We start from the raw sequence: 21,892 nt of genomic DNA, 5'->3' as shown, positions 1-21,892 counted from the left end.
CTTGGCCCAATACCTCCCAATTCTTCCTCTACTTTTAATAGGGTGATTTGTAAAGATGCGTCACCTGACCCAGTACTTTTTGTAAAACAAAAGTTTAGGATACATGGCTCGTGTCCAACTAAGTCCTCTTTTTCCCTTCATGAGGCACATATAAGAATTGTTATTATTATTTTCACTCCTTAATATTGGTTGTACCAATAAATAAATATTTGTTTGAACTTTTTTCGTGATTGATCTAATCTTAGAGTGTCGTGACTTCAAGAAAATTTTGATTTTTGAAACTATTAATGAACGACTTTATTTATACGACTATTTTAATGATCTTATTATGTTCTATTGATATTATGACATTCTCGACACACTTTTGATTTGTGTGGAGCACACAATCGCATTTCAAACTTTTGCAAACATATTGTTGATTGCACATCTATTGCATATCTGTTTTAGGAGATTTTTCATAGAATACATTAGATATTCCCAGGGCCTAAAAATTTTATTTTATTTATTTAAGAATTTTAGAAAGTAAAAAAAAAATAGTAAAAATGCAAGTTTTAAAATTTTAATAAAATGAAAAATATTTATTATTTTTATATTTAATTTCAGTTAATGCTTATAAAATTAAATTTATTCAAATATAATTAATTAATTAATTCTAATAAAATGATTTTTTATTAAATATTTTTTAATGGTGGGTTATCTTTAATTTAGGTTTGAGATTTTTTAAATGTTTGGAGTTTTAGGTTTAACCAATCACTAATTTATGAATAATTACACAAATATTTAAATTATATACTATTTAATGGTGGATAAAATTTAATTTCATTTAAGTATTTGATATTTTATCAAATATTTTTTTTTATTGCTCGATTATTTTTATTAGACTAATTTTTAAATATTTAGATTTTTAGGTTTAATAAAATATTTATTTATTTACAACTAACTACTCAATTTAATGATAACATTATATTTATATCTTAGATAACTTTTAAATATTCTGAAAACACTATTTATTAAGTTATGTGAGCCTATAATGGGACATTTTTCACGTTGTAAGTGGTTTGCACGCTTATTGCACATTGTATATGTTTCGTTTATAATTTTTTTAGAGAGTATGTTAATATTGAAGCCCAATCATAGGAGCTATTCTTTAGCTGTTAGTTTTTTGTTGTAACAGATTACTTCTGATATATTCAAATGTATTCAAATGTTTGTTTTCATTGTAATTGACTTGACCATGTTTTGTGGGATATTTTCTGTAACCATTTGGGATGTTTATGTTATATAAACCCCATTCAATGTGTTTAATAAAAAGAATATAATTAAGCAATTACTCCTCTTAATATCTTTCATGGTTCAGAGCAGTAAAGACTCTAACGAGTTTTTTTTTCTTGATCCAAAACCTCTCTTTGCAAATATCCTACACCATGGCCGAAAACACAACCAGCAAAACCAATGTATCACTCATTTCTTCTATTTCTTGCTTTGATGGAATTATTTCCATTAATGCAACTGCCCAACTACCCATCAAATTGAACAACAACAACTTTCCCTATTGGAAAGCATAATTTGACGCCCTACTATATGGTTATGACCTCATGGGATTTCTTGATGGGACTAAGACATGCCCATCCAAGGAAATTATTGTTGAAGATGGAACAATTGTTTCAAATCCAAATTTTGCTATTTGGACTAGGCAAGACAAATTGCTCCTTCATGCAATCTTTGCATCTCTTTCAGAAGGAGTTGTGCCTTTGATTGCTGTTGCTACTTCTTCTCGTGATGCTTGGGTAAAGCTTCACAAGCTTTATGCTAACAAATCCAGATCACAAGCAATGAATCTCAAGGAGAAGCTTACCAACATCACTTGCAATACTCGTTCTGAGTATCTTCAAACCATCAAATGAATTGCTGATGAGCTAGCTCTCATTGACACTCATTTAAGTGATGATGATCTGACTATTTTTGCTCTTAATGGCCTTGGCAGTGGCTTTAAGGAGATTTCTTCTGCAATAAGAGCCCGAGACACTCTTGTTTCATTTGAAGAACTTCATGACAAGCTGGTAGAACATGAATCTTTCTTGAAAAGAGAAGAGTCACGTGGTGGTTCAAATGTCACTGTGAATAATACTCGTACAAGTCTTGGCAACACCCAACCTCGATATGGCAATGAACAAAGTTATAATGGGAAAAGGTTCTTTAATAACCACAATCACCAAGGAAGGAAGTTCAACAACAATGGTAACCATAACAATCAGTTTCACTCCAATGTTGTATGTCAATTTTGTCAGAAAAAAGGGCATACTGCTAGACAATGCAATTCAGCCAAGAGGCTCCCGCAACAACACCCAGAGGTTCATCACACCTCTTTTGGGAACTCATCGTCTTCAAATTGGATTGTGGACTCTGGTGCCTCCCATCATGTTACTGGCGATTTAACTAATCTTTCCCATCACCAGCCTTATGAAGGTCCTGATGACATTCTCTTGGGTGATGGTTCAAGCCTCGAAATTACTCACACTGGTTCTTCTAAACTTCCTGCTCCTTCTAAGTCTTTTTGTTTGTCTAATGTGTTATGTGTTCCCTCCATAAAGCAAAACTTAATTTTTGTCTCTAAGTTTTGTAAAACTAACAATGCTTCTATTGAGTTTTTTCCTTCTTCTTTTGTTGTCAAGGATCTCAAAACGGGGGCGCGTCTCACTCAAGAGCGGAGCAAGGATGATGTGTATGAGTGGCATTGGCCTAACAAGGGAAACGCAATGGGTATCTCTCCTAAACAAGCTTGTGTTAGTGTCAAGACATCACTTGCCAATTGGCATCATCGTTTAGGACATCCATCATCTCGTATTTTTTAGTTTTTAATTCGCAAACATAATCTTCCAATTTATCCCACTGAGTCATTCCACAGTTTCTTTTGTGAGTCATGTTTATGTAATAAGAGCCACAAGTTGCCTTTTGGAGTTTTTTCACTTCAAAGTCGTGGTCCTCTTGATTTAGTTTATTCGGATGTATGGGGGCCTTCCCCAATTGAATCAATTGATGGCTTTCGGTACTATCTTATTTTCATCGATTATTTTACAAAATATGTTTGGTTATTTCCTATGGCTTACAAGTCTGATGTTTACACGGTTTTTCCCAAATTCAAGTCTATGGTCGAAAAATACTTTAAATCATCATTGGTAACTCTTTACACAGATGGTGGCATTGAATATAAAAGTCTTAAATCCTACTTTGTATCATAAGGTATTCAACATCAAGTGTCTTCCTCTTACACACGCGAACATGTAGGCTCTGCTGAAAGGAAACATCGTCACGTTGTTGAAACAGGTTTGGCCATGCTCCACAAAGCTTCTCTACCTTTAAAATATTGGTCTCATGCTTTCCTTGCTGCTGCATACTTAATCAATCGTTTGCCCATTCCAGTTCTTAAACATCAAACACCTTTTAAGTCTCTCTTTCAACAATTGCCAAACTATGATAAGTTACGAGCTTTTGGGTGCTTATGTTTTCCTTGGTTGCGTCCTTATTCTGATCATAAACTTGATAAACGCTCCAAGCCATGTGTCTTTATAGGATATTCCAACACTCACAATGCTTATAAGTGTTTAGACTTGTCTTCCAACCGTGTGTACATCTCTCGTCATGTCCAATTCATTGAACATCAATTTCCTCTTGCCTCAAATACTTTGCCTACATATCTTGACCAAGTTGTCTCCACTTGGTCTTCGTGTTCCCCAGCTCTTGCTACTATCCAACCTTCTTTTTTTGTGGTTCCCACTCCCTTTGAATCCTTCCTGCACCAAGGATCTTCTTCCACTACCACATGGCCTAATCAGGAGTTGCTCTCATCACGTTCTCCTGCTAGTTCTAGTCCATCTACTATGACTTCAGCTCCTCTCTCGGTGTGTGATGCTACTCCAAGGTATGATCTTTCCTATTCCCCTCTCCCTTTGTCTTTTGACTCCTCTAATATTTCCTCTCCATCTTTGTCCTTGTCACCACCTACCCAAACCCAAGGGTCTAATCCTCCACTTAAGCCATCTCATCGAATTGTAACCCGTTCTCAAAATAATATCCATTGTCCCAAACAGTTTCCTGGCTTTAAGACAAGTTTTCATGTCACCAAACATCCGCTTCCTGCGTCCCTTGAGCCTACTACTGCCTCTTAAGCTCTTCAAGATCCCAACTGGTGTGCTGCCATGGATGATGAGCTTGCTGCTCTTGCTCGCAACCGTACATGGGTTATTGTACCTCCTCATTCCAACCATAACATTGTGGGGTGTAAATGGGTGTTTCGTATCAAACGAAATCCAGATGGTTCTATTTCTCAATACACAGCCCGTTTGGTTGCCAAAAGATTCCATCAACGCCCTGGGGTCGATTATCATGATACTTTTAGCCCGGTTGTTAAGCCAACCACCATTCGAGTTGTTCCATCCATTGCCTTGAGTAACGATTGATCTATTTCACAGCTTGATGTTAATAATGCTTTTCTTCATGGAAATTTAACTGAGGATGTTTACATGGCTCAACCACCTGGGTATGTTGATAAGGATAATCCTACTCATGTTTGCCGCTTGCAAAAGGCTCTTTATGGTTTGAAACAAGCCCCTCGAGCTTGGTACACAAAGTTAAAGACATTTCTCCTCAACTTTGGGTTTATCAATTCTAAATCTTATACTTCATTATTCATCTATCAATGTCAGTCAGTCACAATTTATTTTCTGGTATATGTGGATGATTTACTTGTAACAAGAAATTGTTCTCAGTCCATTCGGAAGTTCATTGATGCTCTTGCTCATCGTTTTTCTCTAAAGGATCTTGGTCTTTTGAGCTACTTCTTGGGAGTTGAGGCCATTTCCACTTTTGATGGCATGTTTCTATCTCAACATAAATATGTTCGTGACTTGTTGGCAAAGTTTCATTTGGAAGGCATAAAGAATTCTTCCACCCTAATGTCTTCAACTAGCCATCTAACTCTCAATGATGGTTCTCCTCCAGCTAATGCTACTCAATTTCGAAGCTTGGTTGGTGGACTTCAATATCTCCAACTCACTCGTCCTAATATTGCTTTCGCCATCAACAAACTTGCCCAATTCATGCATGGCCCCACTCAAACTCATTGGACTGCAGCTAAGCGGTTGCTTCGTTACCTCAAACATACAATACATTTTGGTCTCACTTTCCGACGACCACAACCTCTCCATCTTCAAGCTTATTCAGATGTCACTCCATCTCTTGATCTTCGAGCTTATTCCGATGCCTATTGGGCTGGCGACCAAGATTCTTACAAGTCTACCACTGTTTTGTTCTTTTTCTTTGTGGCAATCCAATCTCTTGGTGTTCAAAGAAACAGAAGACAATAGCTCGTTCTTCAACAGAGGCCGAGTATCGGGCTATCGCTTCTACCGCTGCTGAAGTCACTTGGGTTTCTCATCTCCTTTCTGAGCTTGGTATCACTCTTCAATAATCTCCTACTATTTATTGTGATAATTTAAGTGCCACCTATTTGTGTGTAAATCCGCTATTCCACAGTCGAATGAAGCACATCGCGTTGGATTACCATTTTGTTCGGGAAAAAGTTGCTGATGGTTCTCTTAAAGTTTCTCATATTAACACTCACTCTCAATTGGTTGATGTCCTTACTAAACCTCTCTCCAAAGGTCGGTTCCTTTTTCTTCGCTCCAAGATTGACATTTCAGATGGAATTGCCATTTTGCGGGGGCGTATTGAAGCCCAATCATAGGAGCTATTCTTTAGCTGTTAGTTTTTTGTTGTAACAGATTACTTCTGATATATTCAAATGTATTCAAATGTTTGTTTTCATTGTAATTGACTTGACCACGTTTTGTGGGATATTTTCTGTAACCGTTTGGGATGTTTATGTTATATAAATCTCATTCAATGTGTTTAATAAAAAGAATATAATTCAACAATTACTTCTCTTAATATCTTTCAGTTAAGTATTCCAAAGTGGCTTAGAGAGGCTTCTTTTAAAAATTCTAAATTATAAATTTTAAAAATAAAAATTTATTTTGTTTATTTAAGAATAATTTTTATGTGTTAGAAGTAAAACCGGTCTTAATGACCATCTTAAGTTTTCTTTTCTAGAGTTGTAACTGAGCTGTAACTTAGCACAATAGTGACATAGATGTAGAAGTTGTGGGTTTGGTGAGATGTCGTAATCTAAACCACTTCTCTATGATTTGTATGTTTGTTTCCTCATTTGGTATATTTCCCTAATTTCTAATTCTTCGTATTTCTCCCCTAATTTACAATTTTATGATATATATAAAATTAGTAAATTAATGAACTGGAAGAAACAAAGGGTAGGTCAAGTAATGGTTGTAGTGGCATCAGCTGGTGGTAAAGGAAGACGTAAAGGAATCATTTGATATATACGTACATATCAACATGATTTGTATTTACTTGTAGTCGTAGTATATAATGTGGATATATACATCCTTGTAGACCAGACAAATACACAACAGAGAAGAGGAATGCTTAACTTTAGGATATTTCCCTGTATACTTTTTGGTCCAAGTTTTGACAAGAATTAATACAACTTAACGCTTTCATTACCGAATTTGGTAGAATTTCTAAAATCCTATTCCTTCTCAATTTATTCTGGGGGGAGTATTAGGGCTTCTGGCCCAACCCATGGGAAGAGAAAAACTTCAAAACCCTGATACAGTAAAGAAGGGCTTCGGAATGGACCTTTTGATTGGGCTTAGCAACTGAAGCCCAGGGCAAGCACAAGTCCATTCTAGGGCCTGTAGATCCAGTGACCCAACCCAAACCAGCTCAGATATTGGGCGAGGAGGGGCACACCGAATTTGCAGGCTCTTCTCTATGTATTTGTGGAGGAAGCTGTAAGATGTGGTGGATTCTCCTGTCAAAACAGGAACATCTGCCACTGTTGCCTACTTGTTTTGAGTTGTAAATACAAAATAGTACCCACCCACCTTTTTTATTTTTCTTTTTTTAATTTTTTTTATTTATATAATTTCTTTGCAGACTTTAAGACCCCAACTTCTTCTTTCCCATTTTTGGTGGCAGCAATATTCATACACCAAGCTCACCACCTACCTTTATTACTCTCAATATAATCATAATTTTCTTTCTTTTTTCCACCATTTTAAAAGTACAAGGGTATTGCTTTAATAGACAACCCAAAAGGAAATAAATTCCATATTTAATTTTAAAAATTGAATAAGCTTCTCTAATAAATAAAAGTGGAGAAAGTGGATGATAAGATAACATAAGTTAATCCAATGGGCATGGAAAGGACTTGTTGGTCTCCTTAAAATCACAATCTTATATGATATCATGAAATAGGCAGCCAAAAGCCTAAAGCAACGGGGTTGGGGTTGGGGACATTGAAAACCGAAAACTGACCTTACTTCACCACACCATGTCACCAAAGACAAAGTTGGAGACAATTGGTGGAACCCTAAGCCCACAAAAACATCGACATTTCCCCACCCATAGGGTGTCTGATTCAGTGCCACATATTTAATGTTTTTTAAATAGGAATACCCAAAAGATCTCAGATCTAATCATCTAAATGAACCCCACCAACCAAAAAAGCCCTAACCTTAGCACCAAACCTACCCATTACCAACCAAATTTATTTGGGGCCCATTAAAGAAAACCCATAAAAGAAAATTCCAACTAGGTTTGGGCCCACCATGTGTTGCAAAAACCTAGTGAAATCCATGGATGCTCTCCTCTTCATACTTCACTCCCCCCATTCAATCATGAGAGAGAGAGAGAGAGAGATTATTTTTCATGGGAGTGTTAAAAAAACCAAAGTGGTATAAATTAAAAGATAGAAGGATATGCTTTTAAAATGTACTATATAATAGAAAATGAAGGATTTGTACTTTTGGTAAATTTAATTTCTAGAGAAAAAACAAAGAAAGAGACAATGGGGGTTGGGGGTGAATTCCCAATTGGCTCATTGTGTGTATGATAGAGGGCCCACTTATCTTTCTCTAGTGGAGGAGAGGCTTCCAAACCAAAGTACACTGTCCTCATACAGAAATTAATTCATGTCATCTCTTCATTTATTTCTCCTCTTTACCCCTCACAACATATAAGTTGTTGTGCTTCATTTTCCCACTTGAGAAATTAGTGAATAAGGTGTTTTGATAGGATTGAATTCTTCTATATTTAGCTCATTTCACTATTTCAGTGATCAAAACTTCACCTATCATTACAAGTAAGGTCCTAAAGACACTTTCTCTCTTTGATCAACAACTGATGTTTGAAACATTACCTATCAAAAGGAGTAAAAGATCCCAAAGGGGTGTTTCACTAATAATCAAGCTATACTTGATAATACATTTTGCATATTTAGGACGCTTCATTTATTTATTTATTTTTGTTTTATCTATGAGCATGAACAACGAAATCATAATGTTATAAGGTAATATTAGTATAATGTTATTTTTTACCATCTTTTCTAACGTATTGATTGAATACGTTTATTCTATTAGTATAAAATTTCATCAAATATTTTTTCTATTATTTTGGATTATTTTTCTTCGTAATCAAAAATAAAATATTAAATAAAATTTCAAATAAGTGTATTTAATCAAATTTCAAAGGGAGGTAAGTGAAATTAAGCCTATTAGAATACAATGAAAGTTTAACTAAATATAAATAATTTTTTGAATAAGATAAAAATAAAAGGAAAATTATACCTCTATTTTTTTATAAAAAAAAAATTGTTATTCAGGAGTTTAAAACCAAAAAAAAAAAAGGATTGGACAAAAAAAATACAAGAATAGAAGAAAACAAGAAGTATGGGGATGGGAGAGCTAGCTTTGTCATTTTACAAGTTGGGAAGAAGGGATGGGGGAGAATATTAAAGAAGAAAAACATTTACTTGTGAATTGATGTCTTTTATGGTATGGAAGTGACAATACAAAAATAAAATAAAATAAATAAAAAATAAAGCCATCACTTTAGAGTCCATTAAAGTAGAGAAATAAAGAAGTCACAAGCTTATATCATATAAAAATAAAAATAAAATAAAAGGAAGCTTTTTCTCAAATGGCTGAAAGGGAGAGAAGTGTTGAGGCATAAATCAACTTCAAAGCCCCCACCAACTATAAAGGGCCTCCACTTCCATTATTTTCATGCCTCACTTGCTGTCCCTAAATTTAAGGATTCCCCCATCTAACAATTATTCACAATTCTTATCCTTCTTCGTCAAGTTTTGCATTCATACCTTTCCTTTCTCTCTTCCATCACCATCATCATCATTATGATGGTTAATTATATTTTACCCCTCAATCTTTCATTGTGTATTGCATTTTATCCTTCACTTTCAAAACCTAACACTATATCATTTAAACTTATTATTTATTTGTTTTCACATGCCTTCAATAGCAACTAGTTTTATTTATTTATTTTAGATTAATGTTTGTGTGATTATTTATGATTTCCGTATGCAACTAACGAAATATAACAGATTTGAATTTATAAAATAAATATATTTTTTTTGTATTTTAAAATTTGTTTAATAATGATTTTAGAAAATACTTTTAATTTTAAAAATATATTTTTTAAAAAAATTAAATATTTGATAAAATGTATAAAATACTTTTAAAAAATCTAAAAAATTATTTATAGTGTTTTTTTTAAAAAAAAAATAATAAGTGATGCTTTTAAAAACAGTCATAAAAAAAACATTTTTATTAAAAATAGTTTGAGTAAAAACATTGCTAATCTTATTTCTTTGCCGACCAAATTATCATTAACTTTTTAACAAGTTTGATGATAAAGGTTGTGTGTTCCCCTTATTATTATTTTTGCTTTGGAGCTATCATGGAGTATTTCATGATATTCAATACTTTTGTTGCGCGAACTTAATGTCTCATTTATTTGTATTGTGTTATCTTAAAAGCTTAAAAATAAATAAAAGAGAAATTTATTTGGATTTAAAAACTATGAAAAGACAATTTTAATTATTAGAAGAGATAAATTTTTAAAAAATATAGTTTGGATCCATTTATTACTTTCTAATTTTAAAAATAAAAATTGATAACACCTTCTATATAAAATATACCATTTTTTTTACACTTTCTTTAAAAAATGAACAAATTTCTAAAATTTATTTAAAAAATTAAGATACTAAATTTTTTTACTAGAAATTTTATAAACAAATTTTAAAGATATCATATACTTTTTATTACATTAAATACTATATTTTATATAAAATCTATTATTATTTTTTATTTTTAAAAAAAATAAAAAATATATCCAAAAAAAACACTTACATTATATTTATTATTGGAATCATATCATTTCGATGAAAAAATCATATAAATTAATGATAAAGTACGATTACATGATATTTAGCTTAATTTTATTTTTATTGTAATAAAGTTTGATCAAGCTTAGGTATTGTTTGTTTTTTGACCGAATAGAAAAAAATCAAAATATTTAACTTTTTCTATTCAGCTAAAAGTAACTCCAACATAATTAAAGTAAACCTATTGATAATAAGTTCACTTTAATTATACATGTCAAGAAAAAATCAAATATTTTAATTTTTTTTATTAGGTAAAAAAACAACACCACCTTATTAGTGTTATTAATCAATGATATGCCTTAGGAAGAAAAAAAATTAAAGTAAGAGGAGAGGATAAGAAGACATTAAGAAAAGGTAACCCTATTTTAGGAAATGGATTTTGAAAAGACTAGGAAAGAAAAGCCATGAAACGGGCCTAAAGTAAAAAATCCTAATGAGGGCGTGCCCCACACCATGCAACAAGTATTTGGGTGGTTGGGTTGGGGGAGAAAAGGTGACCGCCACGTGGTGGTTGCAGAAACCTCAGAGATAGATAGAAGGAGGAAAAGGAAGTGATTGATTTGACCACACAGTGATGCATTTAACCCATGAACAGTTAACATCGGATTCATGTGCTTTTTTTTCCTCCATCCCATAATGGAGAACCGCTTTGCTCACCCGCTGTGACACGTGGATTTCCCCCACCAATCAGTTTTCAAACTGAAAAGATATCTTTTTATTTTTGTCCAATGAGATTGCACCCGTCACCTACCTACCTTCACCAAGGGTGCTCCAACCATTGTGACCAAAGATTAAACAAGATACCCGCTTTTTACTGTATCTTCTGCCATCAATAATTAATAATATTTAAAGTAACCTTAAAGCGATATATTAATTTTTTTTTATTTTTTTAAAGAAAGAAATAAAGAATTTTAATCAAGATGAAGATGCTTCAAACAAACTCTTTGAACTCAGTGGACACAGCCAACTGGACCGAGGAGTCCGGGAAATAAATGTTTCTCCTTTTGCCACAGTACAATTGCATGGTACCAAAGCCTAAAAAGTTGAAAGCAAATAAATAAATAAAGGAAAGTGGAAGTGAAAGGAGGGTGATGGGTTAAAAAAGAAAAAAAAAAACCCAATTTTGGCAAGATGGATGGCTGATTTAAAGTCATTCTAGTGAGGTTTTTCTGTTCCCCATCACAGGCAATCAGGAGACGAACCTTATTTACTCTTTGAGAGTTTTTTTTTTCCCTCGGGTACCATTTTCATTAGAAAAAAAGAGGATCTTTTTGTCCCAAAAAAAACAAATTATAAGAGAGAGAAGATCCCATTTAATGTCCTGGAAAAGCATCCAAATGTCACAGGGTTTTTTTTTTTTAATATTTTTCATGAGATGGGTAATGGTAACTGGTAAGAAGGTACTTGTATTTAAATTCACTTAGGTTTCTCTCCCACTTGCTGTATTGCTGCAAAGCAGAATGTACCCTGTCTGAAAATCCAAAGAGATATGGGAGTACCCCAATTTCGCAGTTTTTGGAGGGTGGGAATGCTTGGGCACATGAGTGAGCTAGTGTTACGAGGTATGGTACACGCTTGATAATTTTGGGTGTAGACTAGGACCTTATTGTTTGAAAAGTACAATCAGAATTAGGTACCAGTACCTCCAATGGAGTATTGTGTGTTGTGGGTGGGGGGGGCCTTGTGCTTCTTCCTGCTCTCTACGTACTTTCCACTTCCCTCAACCCCTACCACTACCTTCACTATTGTGATAATTGATAAATGCTAATAAATCGAATCATTACTATTTTCCATTGGTTGTGTGATACAGCCAGGCCATAAAAAGTTAAACAGAAAGGGATATGGAATCAGCATTTTATAATCCAGAAACCAACATTTTTCAAGCAATCAGCCAAGCATACAAATGCCTATTTTGCAAAGAAACGTGTCAGGGGAAAAAAAATTGCATGTAACATGTCTACAAGTTATAGTAATGGTATCGCAGAAAAGTGGTACTCAAGGTGATGATGTAGATCAATTACCAACTTACAGTGAGTTTGAAGATCACTGTAGTAATCTTAATAATGGATTGGACAAAAGAGGTAGTAGAAAGTAGAAAGTAGAAACCCATCAGACACAACAACTAATAAGGAAGTTTAATAGAATTTCAACAACGCAGTGCTACATAACAAAGGCAAAAGGGATTAGCATTTTCTTGATACTAATAAATCCTGTAGAGTAATGGTTTACCAAACTAGTTGGGCGCCTAGACATGGCGCATATCAATCGACTATTTGAAACATACAAATGAATTTGAAGACCACTCTGTTTTTGTTGTGGTTGCCTATCCGCCTTTGATAAAGGAGGAGGTGGAGGTGTGATGGGTGGATTAAGGTGGTGGGGGCTTCATCTGGAAATAGTATTGAGAGGGGTGGGTGACGGCTGAGGCGGATGAAGCAAAACAGATAGAGTGGGATGTTGTGTTGGGCGGTTTAGATGAAAGAATGGCAGCGGAGGGAGCAGTGGTAGCCGAAGATGAGAATCCTGATGATGCTGCAGTAGAGAACAATGGCATTGGAGTAGCAGTGACCTGACCATGCATTTGCCACCCCCAGTTTGGGAGTCCTTGTGAAGAACTTGCTTCAATTCTTCTCTCTGTTGCCCTTTCCTGCCAAACAAACAACACAATTTTAATTCCGATGAATCAAACATGGTGGTTTTCCATATGATTCTTTTTTATCAGTCAAACAATTCAAATAACACAGACAATTTTCACCCTTCTATTGAGTTTCAATCATTCTAGAACACAACTAATCGAGCATCCTTTCCCACCTAAGGACTGAAAATATTGACAGAACTGGGAAGAGCATTCAAGTAAGAAAATGATCTCTAGTTTCATAACAGATGATTATACCATACTATATAGGTCTACAACACCACCCCACAATCCAAGGCCCAAAAATTTTGATACCATTATTGGACATTCATGGATGAAATATTTTTGTAATTTTATTGCAGGAATGGTTATATGACATTTTATAAGCATAAAACACCACACTACACTACACAACAATTGCAGGCAGTTTCCTCATTGTTTAGAAACATGCTTATAAAGCAAGATATTTTATTTTAGTATCAAACTGAGTCTGTAAAATATAAGTATATAGATCAACTTTTGTAACAATTCTATAAAGTATCTTATGTTCATTGTTCTCAAACTCCCACAAAACAAAACAGCATATATGCAAGAACATAATTCCTGTGTCTCCTCATCTACCTAGTTTGCATCAATTGTGATGCAGATATGCACACACATATATACACACAGAAGGGAAAACAAAAAAATCTAGAAAAATTAAAGAAGATAAAAATATTCCAACTTGAAGTAATGAGATTTAAATTTTATACCTCATAGCCAGGAAAGAAACTGGGATATACACCAGTCCACAGAGGAGGGTGCTCCGATGTCATTGCTAGCCCTTTGAAAGACGGGTCACCCGCTGTTTCTATATTAGGGTTCTCCATCTGCAAAAGTAGGACAAAAAGGAGACAATTATCAATAGATTTACCATTTAATGCTCTGATAATCCAACGCGAGAAGATGGACTATAACAAGCCATGTGTTCTCAACAGCTAGCTAACTTTGAATAGATGAACACCAAGAAGATTCCATCTCCCAGTGTCAGAGTCCATCAACTATGCTACTAGATCCATTAATGTTCAAAATCACTTAAAAGTTAGAAGAACATAATTACAATTTGAGTTTAGAAACGACAAAGACTTAACGCCCAGAAAAAATTCAAATATTTAAATTCAAAAACTTACCATTGATCTCCTTCCATTGTGAGCATCATGAGAGCCAGAGTGAAATTGGAGATGCCCCAAGCCGTCAATTTCCTTTGGGCCATTGCTTAAAGGAGGAGAAATCCCCAAGTTCAGATCAAGATTGTGATCACTACCTGCATTAGGCATTGAGACAATACTCACGTGCACACCATTCACCAAAAAGCAAACACAATATGTTCCAGGTTTGCATATGAAAATAAGTTCCTTGGCTGATTAAATTGAATCAAACAAAAATAACAATTGGGATTAAGCAATACCTTCATTGCTGGCCTCAGGGATCATCTCCCCTTCATAAGTACTAGGCTCAAAGTTGGTGACTGCCTCTCTTCCATTACATTTGATAGCCGCCTTATCATAAGCCCTGATTTCCAGAAAATCAAAATGGAGATAGAGTGTTGGTAGAACCATATTGAGGTTGAGAATTCAGGGTAATAAATTCAGTATCAGGTAGAGTGTAATTCATGATCATTAGGACCTTGCAGCTTCTACTTCACTGTCGAAGAGCCCAAGATATATATACCTGCAAGCAAGCATCGTAACCTCCACGATGAAAATAAGGTCCCCAATCATTCTTTTTTGAAATAGGCATCTTATATTGTTTAGCAGAAATGGAAATAGAAAATACATACCATTCATAACAATCCAAAAACGATTCTCAATTCAGCCAAGTGCCAAATGAATTTAAATCATTAATAAATATGGTTTTATTATAAAATTAATAACTATTGCTCCTAAGAACAAAACAATCTAAAATATAAATTCCAAGGTCATGTTCCTCACTTTTTTCCAAGAAATTGACCCATTCGAGCTTCCCACCGGCCACATTTGTGCAGTGTCACCCCTCGGTATTTTGAGCTCCCCCTGGAGAAACCAGTACTCTGGCGACGGAGTATGTGCACAAATTCTTCCTTTGTCAGATTCTTCATCTGCACATTAATCAAAACAAGTTAAAACCGAATTAAAATCAATCTTAAGACTATAAATATAGTTCCAGGTGCATTGCCCAACCTGTTTCAGATCCTCATCATAATCACTAAGATTAAAATTAATGTCAGCATCAACTCCCCGAAACTTAATAGCCGCCCGATCATAGGCTCTGGAACCCATAAACCCGAATTAAAGAAAACCCATAGAAAGTTCAAAGCAGCTTAATATTCAAGCTATAAAGTACGAAAAAAATTTCTCCATGAACGAAATATACATACCTAGCTGCAGCATGAGCAGTGTCAAATCCACCTAGCAAAACCCCAACATAGAAATTCAACAAATACACCAAAAACAGAAAATGGTAACATATTTAGTACACAGTAAATTCATCAAACAAGCAAGTTCATATCCATACCCAAATACACTTGTTTCCCACAATCCCTGCAGCAAAAAAGAAAACTAAGATAAAAACTATTCAACTCTCATAAAACACACATACAAAGAGATATCAGTCGAAATCGTAATTCATCTAAGCAGATAAGCACATCAAATTCTATGAAATCCTATTGAAATTTAACGAAAACAACAAACCAGATATGCGATTCCCATCTTCCAGTCCTCCTGTAGAACGTAACTCCTCTGTACTGAGAGCTTCGGGACCTGGGTCCCCTCCTGCTCTTCTTCACCGGCTGTTGCTGTTGCTGTGGCTGTGGATGCTGTTGAGCCACTCTCACCTCTTGCCCACCAACAGTACCACTCTGATTGAATGACAGGTCGATCCAATTGCTCGACGACTGCCCCTGAAAAAACACAGAATCTCCACCAACTCCTCCACCGGCACTCATCGGGAACAGCTGCCTCGTAACGACATCGTTCGGACTACCGCAATCACCGACCTTCAAGATATCGAAATTCAACGAGAAGGCATCGCCGGCGCGTGTGGAGCAAGAGTCATCGTCGCCGCCGCCATTGCTCGACGCTTCTGCATTCACGATTGACGAGTTGGAGGTCCCCGACTCGTCCATTTGAGTTCCAGAACCTTCCGGAAACTTCTCCGACCCTACCACCGAGTCTCCGTGCTGAGTCGAATCGCTCGAGCCAACATTGAGATTGAGATCCAACATGACTCCCTCCTCTTCAACTCCGATTCGCCTCCCTCTCTCACAGGCTCAGCTTCACAGAATCACCTCCACCAACCATTTGAGCTTCAACCAACGGCTGAGACCACGATTCTACTGCCACCGATGAATCCGACCGCTAAGACAAATCGATCCGATCGGAAAATTCAACGATCAACCACAAAAAGATAACAAACGACGATCGGAGCTCAAAATTCGAAGAGCTTCGAGAGAAAAACAACTCGATAACTGAACATTCAGTGATCAAAACACACCAAAAAGCGTGAATTACGAGCTCCTCTCTCTCTCTCTACAACCACCACAGAACCAAAAAAAAAAAAACTAGCTAGTGAACGAACAAAGAAGGAGAAGCTAGCCGGTACGACGTCGTTTACAGAAGCAGGTTCAAAAGTTTCTGAAGTTGCATTTCCGGTTGAGTCGGCGAGGACTGTCGGAGTCGGAGAGAAAACATCGCCGACTGTCGGATTCCATGGAAGAGAGGGGGAGAGAGAGAGAGAGAGAGAGAGAGAGAGAGAGAGAGAGAGGCAAAGAAGCAGATGGGACGTGTGAGGGAACATTTCAGCCCCATTTTAAGAGTGAACAATTTTTTAGTGGAAACAGGTTTTACCGGTATCCCGTTTCTTGATATTGTCAAGGGATTTTCATTTTGTTGTTGCTCTCCTCTACTCATATAGACGGGAACAACTGTGTATAACACTTATATCATACTCTTATGCATACTATTTAGTCTTTTTATATTTATACATTTGGAAGGGTCAATGTCAATCATTATTAGTCCAGTTTTATTTTCAAGTTCGTAATAAATATGCTTCCACATTATTGAGAAAAAAAATTCGATCATCAACGAGTTTTCTTTTAAGTTGTGGGTTGCCAAGATCACCAAATTCTCTAGCCTAAATATGATTATATTTTTACATGTCATAAATTATTTTTTAAAATATTAATAAACTAAAAAATATATTTAAATTTTATAAATTTTATTTATACTTTTTTTTTACTTATTTTATTTATTTTTGTATAAAAATTAAACAATTTAAATATATATAAAATTTTAACTCATTTTAATTATATTTTATCTTCTTTTAATTTTTTTTTATAATAAATTTAAATATGTGAAAATGCTTTTTCTCAACATTTTTCCATTTCCCCAATAGGCCATGTGTGAGTGCCTAGTGGAGAAAATGCCAGCTATCTTTAGGTAGTTAGCCATATGGTTATCATTTATAGCTTGTGAGATGCCTTTAAAATACAACATTGACTGCTCACTTATTCTTTGGTGATGCATTCATGCTGCCATTAAAGGATACCTAAGCTATCAGTACACACTAAGTCTCAAAACTTGAATTGGAGTTAATTATTAATTTTCCTTTTTTTTTTTTTTTTTTAATAAATAGCTGGCTTCATCATTATAGTTCAAAATTTCCTTTTAACTCGGGAAACAAGCTATATTTTTAAACTAAATTATTTGTTTTAAATGCGTCAAAAATAAAAATATTTATTTATTTTTAATAAGTAAATACAGATAATTTATATTATAAAATAAAAGAAATCTTAATTATGAAATATCACACCCATGGGTTGACCACATTGTTAAATCTACCAAATTTTGAATTAATTTAATTAGAATTATTATTAGTCCACTGGGATGTGAGGGGTTATTTTCCTTATTTGTTCAGAATTTGCAGCTGAGGTTGTTGGAGTCTTAAATCATATAGAATCAATCATAACCATAGTCAATAAAGATCACAACCACCCACTTAATACTACTAATAATAATAATAAAAATTCAAAAAAATTTCAAAAAAATTATTTAATATTTTGAAATATTTGTTTATGAGATATCTATCTCTTAAATATAATTACGTAAAAGCCATGGACAAATACAAATAAAATTATATGATTCCCAGAAATATATGTTGGTGCGAACCTGGGAAATAGGAGTGACTAATTGGGTCAAAAGTGTCATTTCAAGATAGGAGAAATCTTAGTTCTCTATGTCAATCAAATCCTGCTGGCTGCTGGCTTTCTTCTTTAATAAATCATTCTGCTCGTGACCGTCCGATACGCTCTCTACTTAATACTGTGTTCCCCTCATCCAGCGGCTGGGGTTATTTCACCAAAATCATTAAAACCCCACCCAATCTCTACATCGTCGCTGTTCTTACTCTGTCCTAGATTTTCCTCCAAACCAGCTCCTTTATGGTCTGTTTGGGCAATGCCTTTAAAATAAAAACCATTCGCATTAACTAATAATGTACATTTAGAGTAACGTCATTTGGAGGATATTTTATTGAGTGGATAGAAAGCAATTTATGAATATTTTAATGGCGTAGCTCAAGTATTTTTACAAAACATTCAATGTCCAAACGCGGCCTTAAAGGAATAATATAGTGATTTCGAGCGGGCAAGAACCGTACACGTCGTTAGCTGCCCGAACTCGGACAGCTGTGAACCACTTTTAACCGCCCGAACCTGCCCCTCCCAATAACTAACAATATTATCACGTTGATTTATGCTTTTTCCATTTTTCGCTTCTGTTTGTTTTTTGGTTTTTTTTTTTTTTTTAAGATATTAGTTTAATTTATATAATTTTGAGGAGAATAAGAAAGAGACGGAAGAAGAGACGAAAAGACGGGAGTGTTGGAGCAGACGGAAGGGATTTTATACGGCGTCTGCCTTTTTTGGGCTCAGAAATTACCAAGGTGTCCCTGTCTGCCCTGCAATGAGTAACACGTGCTTTCTACTTCCTTCTGCTCTGGTGGTTGTTGTTCGTTACGGTTCCTCCCCCCTCGTTTCTCGCCTGTTAGCATGTTAGTTACGCTTCCATTTGCCCTCTCTCACTTTACTTCCAAAATTACCCTTGGATTCTATCATTTTGAATTTTTTCGTGAAAACATTCTATTAATATATTTTTCATTCCCAATAAAAAATTAATATAAAAATCACGAAAATATTACTACTTTTAAAAAATTTATAATATTTTCTAAAAAAAAATACTTAATAAATAATTATTTTAAAAATATTTTTATTAAAAATACTTCGAAATTTAAAACACCATCATACCCGCTCTTAATATCATAAACATATTGTAAATAATGAAACTAATTAGAGTATATTTAATAATAATTTTTTAAAATATTTTAATATTTAAATAATAAAAAATTTTAAATGTTACAATAATTAGAAGTGTTAAAATTGAGACTAAAAAGTGGCTAATTAGAAGGAAATTGATTGGGTAAGGTCGTAGGTAGGCCTTAGGAGGGAGTAGGGAGGAGAGAGAAGGGTGCATTGGAAAAGTAGTTGAAAATGAGGAGTCGCAAGTTTTGACTGTGATGATTTGCTTTTGACCCACACAGTATAAGGAAGGACGAATGAAACATGGGTTCATCTCCTGGCTCAAGGAAATATCATCAAAATCAAGACCAGTTCGACACTGCCTAAAGCTTTTTGGATAACTTAGTTGGCTACCATAACCATGACTATGCTTCTGCTTTTCTCTCTTTTTCACCTTTTTCAAGATTCAAAATGTTTTCTATAAAGTGGGACGGGGGTGATTGTGATATTTCCTTTTTCTTGTTTTGGTTTTCTTTTTTCTCATCGACAAGACCACACGCAGACCCAAGGCTTTTACTCAAATCTATATTATGATTTTCAGTTTACATAAAATAAAGAAAATAGTAAATACCACCCTCATGTTGCCCTTTATTTGAAAATCTAAACCTAAATAAAAATCACCTAAGTTCGAAAGATGATTGTTCCGGACACGTCACTCCAATAGCTAAGTTAGCTTAGATGATTTTTAGTATGAAATTAGAGTACACCATGTGTTTTTTTGTAGTGAAAAGTCTTGTAATCTTGTTTGTACCTTTTTGTTTGGTATATCTCACATTTTTAATGTGCATTATTAGCGTATAACAACCAATTATTTAGTCATTATAAATAATTAGTTATTTACACACTATGCAATGGCTGTTTGTCTGAAATAATGTATGATGATCGTATTTACGTCTTTAAGGGTAATTATGGATTTTGCTCGAATTTTATATCGAATGGACATCACACCTTCATGAGGTAAGCCAATTGGTAATTATTTTCAAGAACAATTGTTTGCAAAATAAGTTTTCAAGATTATTTTTACTTTTAAAGTTCATATTTTAATTATTTTTCATTTATTATTTAAAGATTGTTTTTAAAAAATTATTATGTAAATATAAAAATGATTGAAAATATTGTAGATTATAATTATTTTAATATATATATATATATATAGTTGAAATTATTCCAAGTTTTTAAACTAAAATAGAACTATTTTTTAAAATATAGTTTTTTAAGAATTATTTTTCAAAATATTTTAAAATAGGTGTTTCTTTTTTAATTCTTAATTCTCTTATCAAATTTTAAGAAATGTATATATATATATATATATATATATATATATATATATATATATATATATTACATAAAATTAGATAAGCATATATTTAAACTTTTATTTAAATTAAATGAATTTTTAAAACATTAAAAAAATAAAATGTGAAAATTTAAATGTTGGAATTGAGCCACATGAACTTACCATGACTAACGCTTAGCATTTGAAAAGAAAAGGTTAGAGGCCTAGGACCGTTAGGAGAAATCGAGACTATGACTTAACTTTATGTCCAACCAACTCCTTGTACCATCTAGGTATACGCCATCTACCAATTGTTTATTTGTCCTTTAAGGAAGCATCAGACTAGGACTAAACCTTATGTCCAACCAACTCCTGGTACCATTTGGGTAAGTTACCAGGAGTTGGTTGGACATAAGGTTTAGTCCTAATCTCCAATTCTCCCGGGGATGCCTCCTCAAGGAACAAATAAACAATTGGTAGATTTGAAGGGGAACGGTATTAGGCCTTTGACCTTCCTTTCGGAAGTGCTAAGCGCCAACCATGATGGGTCCATGTGGCTCAATCCCAACATTAAATGCTTAAAAAATAATGTTAGATGAGACAATTTAAGAATGCGTTTGTTATTGATTTTGAGAAGTATTTCTATCATTTCTAATACTTGAAAAATAAAATTTTAAAGTATTAGAAAGACATCATTGCCAAACGTATTCTAAGAGTTCATTTGGTAGTAATTTAAAAAAGTGTTTTTAGCCTAAAAATGCTTTTGAGAAAAATTAGAACCTATTTGACAGTGATTCTAGAAAACGCTTTCAATATTTTTAATACTTGAAATTTTTTATCATTCAAGTATTAAAAATATTAGAAATGCTTTTTAAAATCACTCCCAAACGAACTCTTAAATGTTTGGTAAAATTTAAAAAATATTTTTAAAAATCTAAAAAATCATTTATAATATTGAAAAACCATTTATAATGTTTTCTAAATAAATACTTGATTAATGATTATTTTAAAAACACTTATAGAAAAAACACTATTATTAAAAACATATCAAGTAAAAATGTTCTCAAAGAAAATTTATCATTTACTTTAAACCGATTACACCTTATGACACAAAATCGATCAAATCCCCATTTTACAATTCCAAAAGTAGAGAAAAAAAAACCCTAACTCAACTTTTCAGCTTTAAGTCATTGACCTCAAAACCTCTCGTAATCTATGACCACCTTAAGATATCATGGGCATGTATCATTCTCGGCACTATATATGGGAAAAAAATTTTAGTTATTACTT

At 33.9% G+C, this 21,892-nt stretch overlaps 2 protein-coding genes across 3 annotated transcripts; both read right to left on the bottom strand.

Annotated features, from left to right (window-relative positions):
- Positions 1-12,430: 12,430 nt before the first annotated feature.
- On the bottom strand, positions 12,431-14,651 carry LOC117916361 (APETALA2-like protein 1). The gene is made up of 4 exons (XM_034832317.1): positions 14,404-14,651; positions 14,126-14,259; positions 13,709-13,825; positions 12,431-12,968 (listed from the first exon to the last, which is right to left on the bottom strand). Exons 1-4 carry the CDS (start codon positions 14,552-14,554, stop codon positions 12,690-12,692), a joined length of 681 nt encoding a protein of 226 aa, XP_034688208.1. The 5' UTR covers positions 14,555-14,651; the 3' UTR covers positions 12,431-12,689.
- LOC117916360 (ethylene-responsive transcription factor RAP2-7) lies at positions 14,416-16,730 on the bottom strand. 2 transcript variants are annotated; one of them, XM_034832315.1, is made up of 7 exons: positions 15,665-16,730; positions 15,489-15,514; positions 15,352-15,382; positions 15,155-15,242; positions 14,927-15,072; positions 14,622-14,686; positions 14,416-14,507 (listed from the first exon to the last, which is right to left on the bottom strand). In XM_034832315.1, the coding sequence occupies exons 1-6, from the start codon at positions 16,195-16,197 to the stop codon at positions 14,632-14,634; spliced, it is 879 nt and encodes a 292-aa protein (XP_034688206.1). In that variant the 5' UTR covers positions 16,198-16,730; the 3' UTR covers positions 14,416-14,507; positions 14,622-14,631. The 2 variants fall into 2 exon arrangements, with proteins under 2 accessions (XP_034688206.1, XP_034688207.1); XM_034832316.1 differs by lacking the exons at positions 14,416-14,507; positions 14,622-14,686 and having other exon boundaries at positions 14,923-15,072.
- Positions 16,731-21,892: the final 5,162 nt, after the last annotated feature.

This window comes from Vitis riparia, chromosome 6 (assembly GCF_004353265.1).
Source record: "Vitis riparia cultivar Riparia Gloire de Montpellier isolate 1030 chromosome 6, EGFV_Vit.rip_1.0, whole genome shotgun sequence".
NCBI lineage: Eukaryota > Viridiplantae > Streptophyta > Magnoliopsida > Vitales > Vitaceae > Vitis > Vitis riparia.
The sequence above is the reverse complement of the archived record's forward strand: the minus strand, read 5'-3'. Positions and strand labels throughout refer to the sequence as shown.